The following is an 18917-nucleotide window of genomic DNA, read 5'->3' on the forward strand; positions in this document are numbered from 1 at the left end:
TTTTTGGAACAAGTATTTCCATCCCTGCAATGATCAGGTGCCATAATTTACCTACGGAACCAGAACCGAAGGGACAAAGCGTTTCTGCCAGAGCCACCAGCTGCAGTGACCCAGGGAACAGGGATGTGTCCTCCTTTCCCTTTACCTTGAGTGGGGGCACCCGCGGCACCGGGGTCCCCGCGGCAGGAAAGGACTGGGGCTGGCCCCGAAAGGCCGGGCGGTGCTGGCAGTTCTCCATCAGGCGCGGCCTTTTCTCAGGAGCCGCCAGAGCTTCTTCACGACTCTCTGACTTCCTCTTCTGGGCTTCCACACTGACTTCCATCTCTTCGCTTACAGGGGGCTTCTTCTCCGGTGGTTCTGGAGCGGTCACCGGACTTTTCACCTCTGCGACCCCCTCCCCTGCCTCGGGGCTCTTTGGTTTGCTGGGGGCCAGAGCTGAGGCACCGACAGCCTCTGTGGCCAGCGCTCCCTTCGGCGCAGGCTGCTTCCTCGCTTCGTCGGGCTTTTGGGTGACGGCAGCTGGGGGCTTCTCTGGGCTGGATTCTCCTGGGACTCTCTCTCTGACGGGCAGAGAGCGGTCACCGGGTCTCACCGCACCCGGGGAAACCGAGGCCTCCGTGGGTCGGGCTGCTTTGGGCTGTGTGTCCTCTCTCCTCTCCTCTCCCCCTCTTTTCATGGCTGGTGCTTCTACGGCCGCTTGTGCTTTGGACTCCGAGGGAGAGGACACCTCCTCTTTGAGCGGTGCCGGAGAGGCTGCCGCGCATTTTGGCTGCTCAGCTGCTGCGTTTTCAGGCTCTGTCTCGGCAGGGCTGGTGTTTGCTGTCAGTCTCTTGGACTCTTCAGGACTCAGTCCAGAACTGTCAATAAAAATGAAATTTTTATTTTGTGAAACACTCTTGCAAAAAGCCTACAATCCTTAGGAAAACAGCGAGGATTTTCTTCGCACCACACCCTAAAGAGATGTCTCTCACCACGATCTTTGAAAACCTTCCTTCTGCCCTGGTAGAACTTCAAGTTTGACCTAGGCCTCTACTCAGATACACATTTTCCAGGCTGCAAACCCCGTGAATTTGGCCACCAGTAACTATTCCCTTTATCAGCCACCGCAGATGTATCTGGAGCACACGAGCCACCCCGCACAGCTCCCATCTGACATAAGCCCATACGGTGACATTTGTGGAAAGGGACACCGAGAGCATCCCATCGCTTTTTCAGAGGGACATGGCCAGTGGCAGAGCCACCGAGGCACCCTCAGCTGAGACCCGACACTGCTGCCTCTCTGCACCAGCCAAGAGCTGGGGCTGCTTCCCTGGATTATTCACCCGTCCTTATTTGTGAAAGAAATGAGTAAGATGGGACTGTAATTCCCAGAGTGACGTCTGGTTTAGGATTAAGTTCATCCATCTCTCCTAACAAAATATCGAATCATATTTTTTTTAGCCCAAACTTGAACCCCTAAGTGGTTCACCCCTGGTGAACCAGTCTGGAGAGGAGGTGCAGGAGTAAAAAGACGGCTGAACACCTTACCTCTGGCCATAGTAGCTCTCGAAAAAATGCTCCTTCCACAGCTCCACCTTCTTTTCCTTCTCTATTTCTTGCCGTATTCTTAGCTGCATTTCTGGTGTAAACTCACCTGAGAAAGGCAATAAAGGTTATTTTCCAAAAGCTGCAGATAAGATGAATGAGGGTAACCTCAGGAGCCTTCCTGTGCAGGAGCAGGTGTGAGTGCCATCCCACAGTCCCCTCTGCAGCCCTGCCCGTGGGACTGCGGCCTCTCTCCTGAGCTGCAACGTGTTTCATACAACCATGGAATGGTTTGGGTGGGAAGGGACCTTAACACCCAGCCAGTCCCACCCCCTGCCCAGGCAGGGTCATACACAATTGGGTACATTTCCTATAGAAAAGCCTCTTAAGAGTCAATCATCTGGGCGTGAGTAAATGATATGCCCTTCTTCTTATACAGGTCATGGTTGGTGCTATAGTCCCTATAAACCCTCTGGTGAGAGGCTGCACGGCTGAGTTCTGCAGAGGACACGCTCCCTGCCCACGAGTGAGTCGCTTCTGGTGGTGTGGTTTGATCAAACCACAGAATTAAGGACCTCTAAGTTCAAGATGCCACTGGATGTGGAAGGTGCAGGAGTCCCGTGGATTAGTCGATGGCTGCTCTGATGTTACATAAAAACCACAGCTGCAGGACTGGCCGTGCCCTGTGCTTTGACGGCTTCGCTGATGACAAAGCACTTTACTGCGGGAATATCATTTACCTTCTCTACTGATCTCCACTACCACAGCTGGAGCACAGCACAGCTCTGCTGGCATCGCAGCAAGATTTTAAACACATTTTTCCTTCTTTTCTCGTCTCTTCCAGAGACTTGCTCATTTTTCCACATGTGAAGTTCAAAAAGAACTCCTTCCTGCAGCCCCCTCTGCGACCTCGGGATGAGATAGTTCTTGCTCTCGGGGGCCGCACTGACTACAGCTGTCCTCACCGAGCACAGCACTCCAGCTCCTCCATCAAATACCCTTTACACATTCCCCAAAACACTCCCTAGCTGGAAACCTTCTAGCCTTGTACTTCATTGTCTGGGGCAGTTTTACCTTCTGACAACCGCTCCTTCCAGCCCTGGGCAGCAGAAGTGAAGAACTCGTTGTTGAGTGCGGAGCCGCTCAGCTTCATCAAACCATCCGCCCCGACCTGGAACACACCACAACGGGGGACAGGATCAACCAGCGGGGAAGGCCAACACCACGGGGTGTCACACGGCACCCGAAAGCAGAGCAAGAGTCCCAACATGGCCACAAATCTCTCTGGAAGCTGCCTTTAGCTCGCTCAGCGCTCGTCACACAGGCAATTACAACGATGGAGGTGACCTCACAGAAGGGTTTTTAGGTAAGATTTAGTTAGAAATTCTTAAGCTGTAAGTTAGGAGCAGCGGTTATAGGGATTTACAACAGCAGAGATTTATTTTCTAGGCTAAAACTCTATCGATGGACTAGAAGGACCAGAGTTCACAGTACCCCTTCTCCCGTTTCCTCCCGAAAGCCTGATGTTTTTTAAAGCACGGCTCACCACTCGACATGGTGGGCTGCACTAGGAGATTTACCACAGTGAAATGGAAAATTTGTCCTCTCTGGAGCCAAGCAATATTACTTAGTTAGTCAAAATTTGTTCTCAGTCAAATTCTAATTCAATTAAAACTTAAAAAGTCAGGACAGAAATGTCTTGCCATCTGCTGCGAGGTTCTTGCCAGTGAACTCCAGCTGCAAACTCCATCACACCATACTTTGACACATACCTAATTATTACAAAGGCCACAGGACTTATAAAGCAATTCCTTCCAATATTTATTGGATCAGCCTCGGACTAACAAGCCCCTGGTGAATGCCGATTAAGGATTAGAATTTATGAGATGACATAAAACGTTCGAACTCTCCCTAACTCCAAACGTGCCCTCTCTGTCCAGCACAGCATCCTCTGCAGCACAGAGCCAAGGGTGGTGCCAGACCCGGACGTGTCATCAACACTCTGGGAGAAGCAGAAGAGCAGCCCAGCCATGCAGATGGGTCTAACTCCATGGATGTCTGTGCTCCACGTGTCTCGTCTGAGCCAGTGTCCCCTCAGTCTGTAGTGACTGAGTCAGCCCAGAGAACGGAGGTGGGGACTCGGTTCACCTCGTCCTGCAGCACACACCTGCACTTGGTCACAGGCTCTTGATTTAACCAGATTTCCACTTTTCTAAAAGGAAATTGTTGATTTGCAGACTCCTGGGAGGCGGCTGCGAAGGGTAAACATGGGCATCTAGTACTGATCTGAACAGCACACAAAGTGTCTTCAAGGGACAGGCAGATCTGAGACAGGAGGTACAGAAGATCTCCATCTGGAGTGGCAGCTTGAAGCCAGCTTTGGTATTTGGAGAACGTTTGAAACAGCTCTGGGCACATTTGTGAAGGCAGCTGAATTAATGGCTCTGTAGCTGGAGTGGAAGCACAGCCCAGAGCCCCACCTGGCTCTGGAGCTCCCTGTGCCTGTCGGGGTGGGAACACTGAAGAGACAGAATGTATGAATGTGGCAAAAGGAAGGAAGCCTCCATCTACAACTTCTCTGGTATCGAGCATACACAGACTGAACCTCACTTCTTCAAATCATTGGCTTTTCCTCCTTTTACATGCAAGTGCAGCATTTGTTCTTTTCTCCTCTCTTTGTATCATCCCTGCCTTCCACAAGCTGCTGAAGAAAACGGTGAGGTTCCTTCACACAGCTCTTTTCTGTCTGTGCCTGTCGGGGTGGGAACACTGAAGAGACAGAATGTATGAATGTGGCAAAAGGAAGGAAGCCTCCATCTACAACTTCTCTGGTATCGAGCATACACAGACTGAACCTCACTTCTTCAAATCATTGGCTTTTCCTCCTTTTACATGCAAGTGCAGCATTTGTTCTTTTCTCTTTGTATCATCCCTGCCTTCCACAAGCTGCTGAAGACAACGGTGAGGTTCCTTCATGCAGTTCTTTTCTGTACCCTTAGGGTGGAATTCAGCAGACCCAGCTGAGTTGAAAATAACTGTCTTCTCAAAAGGGTCCCTTAGCTCTTCCTCCAGTACCGAAGGCTGAGCTCTTACCCCCTTGTCACTCAGGTTAATTGTTCCAGTTGTCACCAACTCTTTAGTAAAGAGCTCAGCGAAAATCTTCGCTGTTTCTTCTGGGCCACTCCCAGAGCAAAAAGACCCGATTCATAGAATCACAGAACGGTTGGAGGGGACCTTAAAGATCATCTAGTTCCTCCCCACTGAGAACTCTTCTTCTTTTTCACACCCCTCTCTTCACTCAGAGAAGGCTGACGCAGAAATAAACCACACTGCTTTGTACCTTCCATCTAGTGTGTGTTTCAGGGCAGGACACGAGCTCTTTGGCACAGGTCGTGTCTACTCTGCAACCTGGACAGTGTGAATAGCGACAGAAAACTCAGTTTTCACTCTACCAAGTTCAGAGCCTGACAGCAGTGACACCAGGTTGAGAACTAACAGCCACGTGTGTTAGGGCACCCTGGGGGAAGGCGCTGGGGGAAGGGGCTGCAGGGTCAATCCTGTTCTCCAGAGCCTGGGAGAGGGCAGGAGAGAGGGAGATGCTGACACCGCCATGTTCCCACCACTCCTGGCCCTCTCCAAGCCCAACCCAACAGCAACACTGCTCTCGCTGTGGCTGGGAACATGGACTTGATTAAACAGAATTAAGCCCCTGGTTTCTCCAACCTCAGTTCCTTTTTTTCTGGCAGCAACAAATACCCAAACAAATTGCTGAAGAATCTTCCAATATTTTTTTAACACCGTGCACAGGAGAACAAGTCCCACTGGACACAGCCAGCATTTGGAGGGATGCTCCCCGTGAGGCCCAAGAGCCCGTCTCCTCTCCACGTACCTGCCTGTCCACCTCGGGCAGCAGCAGCAGCAGGCGCTGCTGGCACTCCGTGGGCAGGACGGAGAAGGTGTGCTTGTTGATCAGAGCCCGCAGGTTGGTGTTCACCAGGATGGAGTCGGGGGTTTCCACGTCGATCTCAGCGCACTTCGTTCTCTTCAGAGAGCCCGTCTCCTCCCCACGTACCTGCCTGTCCACCTCGGGCAGCAGCAGCAGCAGGCGCTGCTGGCACTCCGTGGGCAGGACGGAGAAGGTGTGCTTGTTGATCAGAGCCCGCAGGTTGGTGTTCACCAGGATGGAGTCGGGGGTTTCCACGTCGATCTCAGCGCACTTCGTTCTCTTCAGCTGCCCTGCAAGGAACCACAAAGACCTAAGTAACCTCTCACCTGAGAGAGGATTAAAGACTCCTTTGGAGTTCACACTACCTAAGATTTTCAAAATGCAACTTCAGCAATCCATTTCATACCTTGACTTGAAATATACACTTTACCTTTACACATATAATTAAAAAAACCATGTGGAGGTGATTTCCAGCACAGAAAATTTCCACACCTAACACACTGTACCCTGTGTCAGTTCCCCTGTCTTCTGCAGCCATCCTGGCTACCTGGGACTGGCAAGGAGTCTTTCTCAGGAGGGTTTCTAAACTGCTTTTGGCCACATCGATTTTCTATTTTAAGCCCCTAGTTCAGGTCAGTTTGTTCCTCAGGATTTCTTCTTGGACTTTCCTACTCTGCTCTCAGCAAAAGCAGTTCAGAAAAAAATCACCAGCTCATTGTGCTTTGCAGAAACCACACCAGCAGAGAAAGCAGCAGAACCAAGGAACTATCCCCTTTCCTGTTCTGAGTTTGCAAGCCAGCAAGTCCAGCATTAACCCATATGCTACAGCCTCATGCCTGCTGCAAATTCAGAGAAGAAAAATGAAAAAGAAATGAAATGAAAAAGAAGAAAAGGCATTTTACTGTGTACTCTTATTTTTTTTGATCCATCACTGCCTATTACTGGCAAAACATGGTGTGTTTTGAAGCTTAGGCTAAAAGTGCATTATCAGTGAAAGGGGCACTATTAAGCCAGAGCCTGACTCCCCCTGACTCCGGGATGAGAGCATTATTTGTAAGGTAACAGCACCTCACAACATAAACACCACGGGGGCTTGCTCCATTAGGGGAAGTTTGCTCTATTAACAGTCATTCAGAAAATGGCTCTGCAGGTTTATAATCTACTGAAGTTGCAGAATCTCCTAATTACATGGAGAAAAATGGAATACACCCTGAGCAGTGCCTATTTAGTGCTAAAGGAAATGCAGGATGATTAGCAGAGACAGGGACCTCAGAATGTCCCTAAGCTCACCCAGGTCAGTCCATCACTGGTATATGTGAGAGAAACCGCAAAAGGTCAAGACAGCTACTTCAGTGAATGGGAAGGAAACCAAATACAGCAGGGTCTGATGTATAAAGATCTGGGAAGGCATTTCTTTTTTCTTTTTAAAGTTACCAAAATGTCTTAAGTACATTAAAAAGCCTGATAAATAATGCAAGTCCTTTTTTGCTTCTCAAACAGCAAGCTGCAAATTCACAGGGAGAAACCCCTGATGATGAGAAATGAGAAGAGGCATATTTGCATATGTAAGGTTTGAATTATTTATCCCAATTCACAGAGCACACTAGCAGCCCCTTCCAGAGCTCTCCAGAAGTCACTTTAGCAATGGAATAATTACGCATTTTACTCAATTTTGCTATTTAGGTTTTTTGTTCCGCCATCAGAGCAACCAGACCTCTGTAAGCAGAAGAATAAATCTCTTACTTGCGTGGAGCCTGTCAGATCTCTGGAACGGCTTCTTCCCCAGCCCTGGCAGGGAGTTCTCGAGCTTGACGGAGGAGGTGGGGTGGTGGGGGCTGCCCGCCCGCCCGTCCGGCTGCTTCCCTTCCCAGGCTGCACGGGAGATGGAAACGTTTCAGCACCGCGGCGGACAAAGAAACATTACACGAGACATCTGTTTGGGCTGAAATAAAGATTCTTTAACGTGCACACCCTCAGCCCAGCAGCTCTGGGACAAGCTCTTCTAGGATCCTCATATTCCTTTTTTCTTGTAGCACTCAGTTCCCAAGGGGCTGACAGCAGAAGACCCCTTTGTCTTCTTATCACAAAATAAAGGGATTACACCCGTTATTTATGGCTTGAGTCTATTTCCAGTTGGTCCCATCTTATTTCCCATCTATATTCAAATCCAATAGTGATCTTGTTAAAACCTCTCAGAGGCAGCTTTAGTTTCTGACAGAGTTCACTGTTAGGAAAAATCTCTTCATACTTTATATGTACTTTCTAAATTTTAACCTACTATTGTAGCTTTTGTTCTTTTAGACCACCCTCAGTAATTCCTCCTCCTCTTTCAAATACTCAAGACGTATTTTCATGTCCTCCTCCAAAGTCACTACTTAGCCAAACTGTGATTTCTCCTTACAAATCACTGCCACCCACATTCCCTTTTGTACAGCAGTATTTTTTCTGCTGGTGGGAAGAGCTTCTTCCCTAGATTCTCCCTGCTTTCCTTCCCCTCCTCATCTTCAGTGAGATGAATTGAGAACACGAGCTGGTCTCCCCTCCTTTCTCCCTAGGTTTGTGTGCAGTAACAGGGACTCACTCCAGCACAGAAAGGTCCCATTCCTCGAAAGAGAAACTCCACAGCACAGGAGATCAGCTCACAAACTGAACACAGGCTGGCTCTGATTAACGACTGGCAATCAGTTCCTTCCCCGAGCCTGTGCCAGAGCTGTTCCCCATCTGCCTCTCTGTCTCCTCTCTGCCCAGTTCCTTTCCCCTTCCTTCTCTTCCTTACACTGGCCGTGCCAGCTCTGACTAAATACATCCCTGAAATTGGGGAACAGTGTGTTGCTTTCTATCAGGATATTGTTCTCTCTCCACTTCTTTGCTTAATTTACATCTCCATCTCAATATAGCCCGCTGTCCGGGCTGTGAGCTATTTCTGTGTACCCCCACATGCACAGGAGGGGAAAGAAGGACTCCACAGATGTTGATGAAAAACATACAAATGCCACTCACGTTGCAGGAACATTCAACAGCTTTTACTGTGATCAATCTACAGTCTAACTGGGGGCTGCATAAACAAACACACACTGCTCCTACCCCTCATCAGTCCAGTAAGGCCAAAGCAAAAGCTGAGGAATATGGTTTTCCTGAGACCACACATGAAATGAGTGTGATCTTTAACTTCCTTCTGTCCCTCACCACCTTTAAGGCAGGAAAGCTGACATGGTGGATGCTGGTGTGGATAGGTACCATCTCTTTGGGACAGATGGGCAAGGGAGATGAGCCAAGAAGGTCGTCTCTACCCATCCAAGCCTATGGAACAGCATGAGCTGGACCCAAGGGTCCTTGGGAAGCCCACCAGTGTCCCTGCAATGCCTGATGATGCCTTGTGCTCTGGGCAACCCTGCTCTGGCAGGGGAGTTGGACTAGATGTCTCTAGTGGTCCCTTCCAACTCTGACAATTCCATCATTCCATGAACCTTTTTCCCCTTAAACTTTTTGAAAGGGTCTGAACTACAAAGCTCCCTGGGAACGACAGGCAGCCTCACTGACTGTTAAAATACCTGCTCTGCTCTGAAACACGCCCGAGGTAGAGCTGATAAACACGCCTGGTCCTTTCGCTGGGACACGTGGCGCACGGCCGCCCCTTCGTATGTCTGAGCAGATGTTAGGAGTAACATTCCAGCAGTGTGTGACCAACAAGCCAGGACAGATTGGGCTAGTTTTTGGTTTGGATTTGTTTAGAGCTATTTGGAAAGAGAGAATAAACAAACACGCTAAAACACAGAAAGAATTTTATACTAAAGAAAATCGGCATGAGATGAGGAAACATCTCCAATTATGTAAGAGGGGGAAGGGAGAAGAAATCAAACAACCTGCACTCTGTCCACAGTGGACGGGAAATCTTGGGCTTAAACCCAAGGAAGGAAGAAAAGATTCTGATTAGAGGCTAAGAAAAACATTTTAAGGATAAAGTTCACAAAGCAGGAAGGGTAAGACTTGCTGGGAGTTTGCCTCAGTGGCATCTCTGAGAGCAGCCTGGAGAAAACACCCCTCAGGAAGGTGTCACAGCTCCTGCCTCGAGGGAAGGACGTGGAGTAGATGAGCTCTGGAGGCTGCTCCTGGGCCCTGCTTCTGGGGATCTTTCAGATGAGCAGGTTCTTTGGAGCAAGACACGAGAGCCACGCTACAGAACGAGGAGGCACTTTGGAAAAGAAACTAATACTAAGAGAAACACCACCTTGATTTGTTTAGCCATGAGAAGCATCTGACCACAGCCCCAGCCAGCTGCAGGGAAGACATTTATCACAGAGAGAAGCTTTTTACCCAGACAATGGCACCATAAGATCTATTCAAGATCTGTTCTTAACCCCATATAAAGTCAAAGCCAGGAAAGCAGAAGATAGGCTATTTCAGCAACAAAAAGAATGGAGTATGAAAAGAGCACTTTCTTCTCTCATCCCCTAAGAACAGGCAAGCTGGAGAGCCAAAACAGTGAAAGGAGAGGTAGGAGTGTCACTGCCACGTACCGGATTTGGCCGGGGTGGAGTCCCCAGCTGCCTTGACAGCCTTGAGAAGGACGTGCTGGTTAGAGGAGACGGGCATGCCTGCTCTGCATTGCTGCTGCTGCTGCTTCTGCTGCTGCTGCTTCAAGGCCTGGGGAAGAGGGCAGAAGAACGTGAGCAAAGGGAAATTCAGAATATTCTTAGAAATTATTAGCAAACAAACTGCTTGTTTTACAGCGACTGATTATTTGGATTCTGACTCGTTAACTATGTCAAAAGTTCAGAACAACTTCTGAAGCACATCCAGTTCACAGGGGACACTGACACTCTCTATTTAAATGTATTACTACAGGTCAACAGACTTCCCACTTGTGCATCTAAAGCAAAAAGTGAGTGGTTGCAGAATACCTTAACTTGTATCTTTTCATGGAAAAAAAGAAATAAAATCTCTAGAGAATGCAGAGAAAGGATTCCAAATCCAGAGTTGGTTCATGAAGTAATTGTATAAATAACTTCAAAGAATCATAATATCATTAACTTCCATCTCCTGGAGAAGCAAGCAGCAACTGACTAAGCCTTCAACAGAGATGCTTCTCATTAGGAAGGACTTTTTTAATTAGGAGACTAACAACAATTAAAACACTAAAGGGAAGAAAATAAAATCCTTTGTTTCAGAGCAGACGGTTAAAGCAACCCTGACACAGCCTAGAAGGCAGAGAGGACTGAGGAAGTACGAAGGCATTTGGTTCAACTGCAGCATTTCCCCAGACCAAAGTGTCTCTTTTCAAAAAATGAATTCCAAACCTAAATAAACTTAACAGCAGAGTAAGTTATGACAGATCAAGTATATAGTGGAATTTCAGGATAGAAAGTAACGGGCAATATTATGCTGCATCTATATAAATGAGTGTTAAGTAGAGGTCATTGCTATCTTAGATAACAACAACAGCGATAACAATAGTTACAACTGGGAGAGAGAATAAAACTGCAGAAACCTGCAGAATCTGCCAGGCAAGGAAAGCAGAAGACAGACAGACAGACTTCCAGTTTGTAAAGACCCAAATGAGGGAGACTGACCACACAAGGATACAGGCAGCGAGCAAACATGTTAGCTTCCTATTTTCCAATTTATTAAATAGTTCTAAATTATCCACTTCTGCCACAGGTTAAAAGAACCCTTCAGCCAAACTGAAACACAGCAAAATTGAAAACCAGTAAGAGGAAGTACCCTCTGCAACGCACAATTAACCTCCTGTTATTGAGGTCAAAAGCTTTCAAAAAACCCAGAAAGATAAAAGAGAGACCTAGAATTCATATGAGGAACAAACAACCATATAAATGTTCAAGAAAGCTTTCACAAATTCTTCTCTGGTGTGAAGATGAACTGCAGGCAACCATGAATGTCAGGGAAGTATTAGACTATGAAGACCTCTTGTATGTTCAGGGGGGTGTCTGAATCCCACACTTTCATGATGTAAATCACTTCAAATTTTTAACAGTTTGTGTATTCAGTTCACCTATTCTGTATGCCATTTAATTGCTGCATTTTTCCTGGCTTAGGTAAAAGAATTCTGCATTTGGTGACGGTGTCACCTCAGCTCTCGGTCATGCACTGCCTGAGGTGCCCACACCAGTGGTGGCTGAGGCACCTGTGGGAAGAGGAGGAAAGAATTACTCATTAGATACCTCTTTGTAAATTGTGTCAGTTTCACGCTTAGTTCTGTTATAAATATTTGGGAGCTTCTTTATTATGTCTAATTTATATTGGGTCCTGTCATAACCCCAGGGTAATTCTGGTGGGACAGGACCCCGAGAGGTCTCCAGTCCAACCTCCAGCTCAGGGCAGGGTCAGTTTGGCTCCATCAGCTGCTCAGGGCTCCGGCTGGTCAGGGCTTGGAAACCTCCCAGGCTGGAGATGGCACAACCTCTCTGGGCCCCACTGCTGGACTGTCCTGGTGGGGCTAAACCTTCTCCTCATCTCCTGTTTTCCCTTATACCATCCAACTTGTGCCCACTGTTCCTCCTCCTCCTGCATCCATCACCACATTGTGATGGGTCTGGCTCTGTCTCCTCACCAACCTCCCTGTGAGCTCTGGGGAAGTCCAGCTTCCTCCCAACGCCCTGGAGCAGGTGTTCCTCTGCCGGGGCCAAGCCTCTGTGATCCCTGGACTAGCACCTCCTCTGCAACTCCATTCATAAACCCTCACAGGTTTTAAGTTACTAAGGAGTAAATCTAACCCCGATAAAGCATTTCCTTTCTAAGGACCATGGAAAACTAAACAATGCCGCTGGGGAAACACCTGCACACAACACACTCCGGGGACTAATTCGTCTTGCATTTTTCATTAGGAGGAACAAATGATGTGAAGTACAAACCCTCACCCATTCCATCCCGCCTGCACACAATTAACACTGTCTGCACACCAGCATTCCCCAGGCATGGAAAATAATCCGTCCTCTTTCTCTCCCAACACCCAGCAGAGGTGCAACGCGAAGTCAGTGTCTGCTCCTTCCCCTTCTCCCCTCCAGCCACACACACCCGGCACCCACAGCCCCTGGGAAGGGGAGATGTGCTGCTAACGGGGGGCAGGGGGCAGGGGATTGAATTCTTTTCCCATAAAGACCTTCCCTTCAGTAAAACAGACTGCAGAAAGCTAAGCACCCAGCAAGAGGTTGGGAGAAAAGAAGTAACGTCTCAAATCTGTTCTCTAATAACAATAATAAAAAAATAAATTCTAGATGCTTACTTAGGGAAAAAGCAAAGAACTAAAGAGCACAATATTTTGAACCACCTTTAAGAGAGAGGGGTGTTTTAGCGGAACTGTTTGTGTGAGACAGCCAGGAAGCCCTGACTCACCTCCCTGCGGGGCGCAGCTTCCCTGAGAAAGGCAATTTACCCCAGAAATAAAACGACTCTGACGATGCCCAAAGCAGATCCCAGACCAGGCTACTCACCTGCTTGAGCGCCTTCTTGCTGTGCTTCTGGGAGGAGGAGATGACTTTGCCTGCCTGGATGGAAGGCGACGGGCAGGCTGACTGCGGGGAGGATGTCTGGGACAGTCTAGATGACACTGCAAAAAGAAAAAGAAACAAAACACATAATCCCACCTTTATCCATTTGCCTGCAGCACGTTCGCCAGCCCTTGCCGTTCCAGATCATCCCAGGAGGCTCATGAAAACCGCACCTCCAGCAAATGCTACTTCTTGCATGAAGAATCACCTCTATTTCCCCCCTCGCACCAAGGCAGCTGCTTTCCTCTGAAAGCCAACAGCAATTCCTACCACCAGCTTCAGATTTGTCATCTCTCGTCCATCTCTCCTTTGATTCATCTAGTAAATAGCTGCTATCGAACACCACTGCAGCCGGAGAAGGAGCTCCAGGTTCACAGGGGTTTAGCCAATTCCAATTTAACTGGACACACAGACACAGGTAACAGTTGTCTTCATCTGGAATGAACTGTGCTCAGTCACCTCATTGGTAGCAGCCCCTGATCAGAATAAATCCAAACCCCACGCAAGAGCGAGAAGGTAAATGACACGCAAAGGAAGTGGAACTTGACCATCACTTGCCCCTTTTTAAAAAGAAATGTGGGAATACACAGGATATCCCAGTAAATGGACGTATATTCCCAGTGGAGGAGCCAAATGCTTAAGGAAATCTAGCCCGAGCCACGTGGAGCCCTCAGGCACGGCTTCTCGTTTCGGATGATCTGGAGTTTTACGTGTTCTCATTCCAACCAACCACCCAGGGTCTCGTCCATCTCTCCTTTCATTCCTCTAGTAAATAGCTGCTATGGAACACCACTGCAGCCGGAGAAGGAGCTGCAGGTTCACAGGGGTTTAGCCAATTCCAATTTAACTGGACACACAGACACAGGTAACAGTTGTCTTCATCTGGAATGAACTGTGCTCAGTCACCTCATTGGTAGCAGCCCCTGATCAGAATAAATCCAAACCCCACGCAAGAGCGAGAAGGTAAATGACACGCAAAGGAAGTGGAACTTGACCATCACTTGCCCCTTTTTAAAAAGAAATGTGGGAATACACAGGATATCCCAGTAAATGGACGTATATTCCCAGTGGAGGAGCCAAATGCTTAAGGAAATCTAGCCCGAGCCACGTGGAGCCCTCAGGCACGGCTTCTCGTTTCGGATGATCTGGAGTTTTACGTGTTCTCATTCCAACCAACCACCCAGGGTGGGGAATCAGGGCTTTGCCTCCGTTGTCCTGGCCAATCTGTCCTGCCCTGGGCAGCAGCCGAGGTTATCCCACCACGGACCTACACCCCCCACCAGTCACCCCCGTTCCACACCGGGACCGAAACCCTACCACCCCAAAAGGCAGAGTGCCCTTAATGGGAAGGCCCCACATTGACTCTGCCCCACGGACACAGAGCATCAACGAGACACAGCTGCACCTGCAGCCACATCTAAAGCTCCATCTGCCCCACTGGGTAGGAGGCAGCTGGGGGGGGAAAGGAAACACCCCGAGTCAGCAAATACACGTCTCTCTACAGCCACAGGTGAATTTGTCCAGATAACAATACCCATTGTAAGATCAAGGGAACAAAATGAAGAGTAAAAGAAAGTTTGATCTCGGGGCAGTGAGAATCCCTATCGTCAAGGACAATAAACAGATTCCCATGTAAACTGTTTAAATCACTGCTTCATGAAGCAATTAGTTCCAGAACAGGAGGCTAAACTAGTGTCCCTCTGCAGCAGAAAGGAGTTCAGAGATCAGGACAACAGCTCCTCATTCCCGACAGCCCCAGGGTGATCCCGCTCAGTAGCCACAGAGGAGGGAAGCTCCTGGAAACAGTAGGGAGAAAAATAGGGAGAAAAAATAGGGAGAAAAACAATAGGGGAAAAAAGGGAAGGTCCCAAAAACACCAGAGAGCAACGCTGCCATAAAATGCAGAGAATTAGTAACAACAGATTATGAAAACTAGAGTTCTCCCAGCTGGCATGGGCATTACATGGAAGGAGCAGCTTTCCAGAGGCCATACACCCCGGAGGTGAGGGAATGTCACGCTCTGAAATGTCATTAAAAAGAACAGCAATGAAAAGGTGTGGTAAGAAACCAGTGATTTCAAAGTCCCAGGTGATACAAGCATACCCAGGTGACACGTGCACGAGAGAAAGGTGCCACTGTCACACAGCAAGTGGGAATACCGCTTAAAAGGGAAAAGAACCCAAACCCTGATGTTATACCAAGGCCTGGAAAGCAGCAAGAACGTTCAGAAACTTGCATTTCTCTCCCAGTTTGGTTGAAACTGCAGTTGGAGAAGAAGAAGGAGAGAAGGCAAAGAACAGAATCAAATGGTAACAGGGCAAGAAATCAGGCAAACTCCTGCCTGGTCCCGTACTGAGGAGGGAGCAGTTCAGTGCCCAGCGCCGGCCAGGAGGGCAGGAAACAGCAAACCAGTCAGTATTCCCGTTAGCTAAGACCAGAGCAATTCAGAGAAATAGAATAAAGAGGACAAAAGACCAAAATTACCAAGTAAAACATCAAAGAAGTAACTTTTGGAGGAAAAAACCCCAAGAGGCTGCTGGAACCCGCAGTAATCTGCAGTAACTGGGTCACCTCAGGAGAGGGATCCACTCAGGTGGCAACACCTGAACACGGCCGGTGAGACGACGCTGTGTGTAACCACGGGATGATGAAGTGTGTTAAATTCTTACAGCGAATTCACTTGACTGTCACCTGAAAGCGGCCGGCGAGACGACGCTGTGTGTAACCACGGGATGATGAAGTATGTTAAATTCTTACAGAGAATTCACCTTGACCATCTCACGTACCACAGTGCTGGTCACACGACACCAACAAAACTTGGTGGGATTCAGGAAAGTAAGGAAAACGGTTAAGGACACAATAAAAACTAGGGATACTGAGGGATTTGGTCAATGGAAGGACCATGAGTGAAGCAGAGAGAACAAAATGATGTGGTTTCGTGTCTGAGTGCCCTGTTTCTGTGAGAAAGCACCAAAATATGATGCTCGCAGACCCTGTTGAGCCCAGCCACAGCCCAGCCATCGCCCTCGCTCCCACCAACCCCGGGACAATATTACTCTCAATGGAAGGGCCATGAGTGAAGCAGGCAGAACGAAATTATGTGGTTCCGTGTCTGGGTGCCCTGTTTCTGTGAGAAAGCACCAAAATATGATGCTCGCAGACCCTGTTGAGCCCAGCCACAGCCCAGCCATCGCCCTCGCTCCCACCAACCCCGGGACATTCCCAGCCCTCCCCTGGACACACGCTCCCCCACCGTCCTCCTAATCCGTGCTTGTAGGTGTCAGATGTGAAGAAAACACAAGTTTGGTTTCACATTTGAAACCTGGGCAGAGGAACAGCCAGCCTGTTGCTGGGTTTGAGACATTTGAACAGCAGGAACATAAACCACATCCTCTTCGAAGCCCATCACTGCTGAAACTGCAAGTTCTGCGGGAAACAGAGACATCAAGCCCAAGAGGCTGCTCTGCTCCGGCCTCACCTTCTGCTCACGTTGTAATTTTTATGCTGTCTTTGAATAAAGAAAAGCAGTGTTTGCAAACCAGGCTGAACCCCACACCTGGGAAGGCAACTCACCCCGGAGCAGAGAGAATAAAGCCACTTTGGGGTATTTTGTGCATCTTCTGATGGTGCAAAAGCCCTTGGTGCCACAACGGCTGCTGCGTCCCACTGACAGCTGTAACCACAGCACCTTCTCAAGAACAAAGAGGAGAACTTGAGAAAGGCGACCAAGTGGCAGCTGTGGGCCCCTAAATTGAAGCGGGGGGTGGTGGATGGGAGGGTAAACCTGTCCTGGATCCAAAAGCCCTCAGGAAGGCCCTGTCCTCCTGAGAACGCTGCACGCAGCCAAGAGGAGGAGGACACAAAGGCTGCACGGGCAGGGAAACGGCCCGACTCCCTGAAGGACCAGTGGAGTTTATTTCCTTTAAACAGAATTTCCGTAAAGTTAGTTCTGTCTTCACTTCAGGCTTTCCTGTAATTGGAAACGTGTGTGGAGCTGAGATCACACCTCTTGATGCCCTTAAATCCTCAGAGCGCTCTTGGAGGGCAGCTGCAGAAATAATTACAGAGGCAGCGAGAGCCGGGGCAGCGGCGCATCCCGTACAGCACTCCGGGGCTAAAATACTCTAAAATACTATGTGCTGTTTCTGTGTAAATAAGGATTTCCTGGATGAGCTAAAGCTTAGGGAAGACTGTGGGCCAGTATGTGACAGAACCAAATTTGTGAATTATAAACAGTAAAGAGAGTCCAAGGCACACGGGAGATGGGATGGAGATGCCATCTGGATAATAAGCGGTACGGACAGAAACGTGACTAAAGGACAGTGACAAAAACCTCGGGTATTTGAGAGCGGCGGCTCAGAGAACTAATTAAACATACTCATCCCCAGGACAGCTCCAAAGGAGGAGCTCCATACCCTTGGCCCTGGTCACTGCCCCAGCTGGGTCACTGATGGGTCTCCATGGCTTCCTGGGAGAGGGCTCTGGCAGGTGACACGCCAACAGCTCCCTGGGAGTCACGTTGATGAGATGAAGGGACCCTGTGTCAGCCAGACCCCAGGAGTCCCCATTTGTCAGATAAACTGAGAGTGGAGCCAGCATGGTCCCACAGCCCAGCTGGAAGAATAAACACTGGAGGAAGGTCTGTCTGCAGCAGTGACAGCTGGGACTCGTGGGACAGAGACTCCTTTACACTTCAGACTTCTTACTTGGAGTGTCGCTGACACCACAGTGCTTCTTCTGAGAAATGAAATTACAACAGAACTTTAATTATGTTAGAGGTCAATTACATTGGAAATCCGAGTCTGGCAAGATCTGGTGACATTTTACAAGGTTCCCTTAAGATTTGCAAGCCCTAAACTATTGGTCAATCAATTCTCTTTACAGCAATTCTCCATGTATCAATTTCTCGATTTATAAAGAAACTTTATAAATTTATAAAGCAGCAAAGAGAAGTAGTGAGATGTATTTAACAATCATCTATGGAAGATGGTGAGTGGTTAATTCTTTTAGAAAAACTGCAGTGAATTGCTGCAAATACTAAAGGCGGGATGTAGCCTAGGGATCCCGTCCCAGAGAAACACTAAGAGGGCACAGCTTCACCATGTCCATGCACGCTGTGTCAGCCCCCAAAAGAAGGGCCAAGACTCCTAATTCTCAGGGGGTGCCAGGTACCAGCAGTCCGAAAAGAACAGAAAAGTGAAGATGCCCAAAATATTTGTATCTTTTTTATTTTTCTCTTGAATGTCCCCTCTTGCACCAGTTATTTACCTTATAGGGTGTGAAAGTAGCAAGGTATTCGTTTGAAATCCCACCAGCTTCCAGTACACATCTGCTGGCTTGCCTAAGATAATATTTAATAATAATATTCTGGCTAATGTTTGTCGTTCACAAATAGTGTCAGAAAAACAACAAGAAGAAAATACCCCAACAGAAGGGATCCTGCTCTGGGGCAGCAGGACGGGCTGTGGGACTGACATGTCCCTTTAAGCTCAACCCATCTCTTGGCCAGAACTGGAGATCTTTGCTCACTCAGCCACTGATCTGCTTTCTGATGGATTCCTCCCCTGATGCCCGTAGCCAGCGCAGGACGGGCTGCCCAGAGCCCAGCGGGTCGAGCCAGCGCAGGAGAACACCTGGAGCAGCACCGAGCCAGAGGGGAGGGGACAGAGAAGCAGAGGCAGATCTTACAGCAGAAGGACGGGGACGATGACAAAACTTGCACTTCCTTGGCAGCCACTCGGGCAACTCCCAAACCAGGATGAGGATTTTCCTAACGCGCTGCAGCAGAAGGGACCGCTGGGGTTCCTCAGGCTCGTTTCCCAAGAGACGCAGCGGGCGCTGCTGAAGCCAGTGAGCGTAAAGAACAACCCTGCTTTTACACAAGGGTTTTATTCCAGGGGCTCCAAGAGAAAATTACTCGGGGTCACTCAGCTGAAGGTCGA

At 48.6% G+C, this 18917-nt stretch overlaps 1 protein-coding gene across 1 annotated transcript in view; it reads right to left on the minus strand.

Annotated features, from left to right (window-relative positions):
- Positions 1-18917, minus strand: part of ASXL2 (additional sex combs like 2, transcriptional regulator) — a 75799-nt gene that overhangs the window by 13716 nt on the left and 43166 nt on the right. Inside the window, exons 6-12 of the mRNA XM_014961567.1 lie at positions 12919-13034; positions 9988-10114; positions 7214-7342; positions 5597-5760; positions 2599-2695; positions 1528-1633; positions 146-857 (exon numbers count right to left, since the gene is read on the minus strand). Of these exons, the coding sequence (XP_014817053.1) occupies positions 146-857; positions 1528-1633; positions 2599-2695; positions 5597-5760; positions 7214-7342; positions 9988-10114; positions 12919-13034 (1451 nt within the window). The remainder of the gene's footprint in view (positions 1-145; positions 858-1527; positions 1634-2598; positions 2696-5596; positions 5761-7213; positions 7343-9987; positions 10115-12918; positions 13035-18917) is intronic.

Source organism: Calidris pugnax, unplaced genomic scaffold (assembly GCF_001431845.1).
Source record: "Calidris pugnax isolate Ruff unplaced genomic scaffold, ASM143184v1 scaffold639, whole genome shotgun sequence".
Classification (NCBI taxonomy): Eukaryota; Metazoa; Chordata; class Aves; order Charadriiformes; family Scolopacidae; genus Calidris; species Calidris pugnax.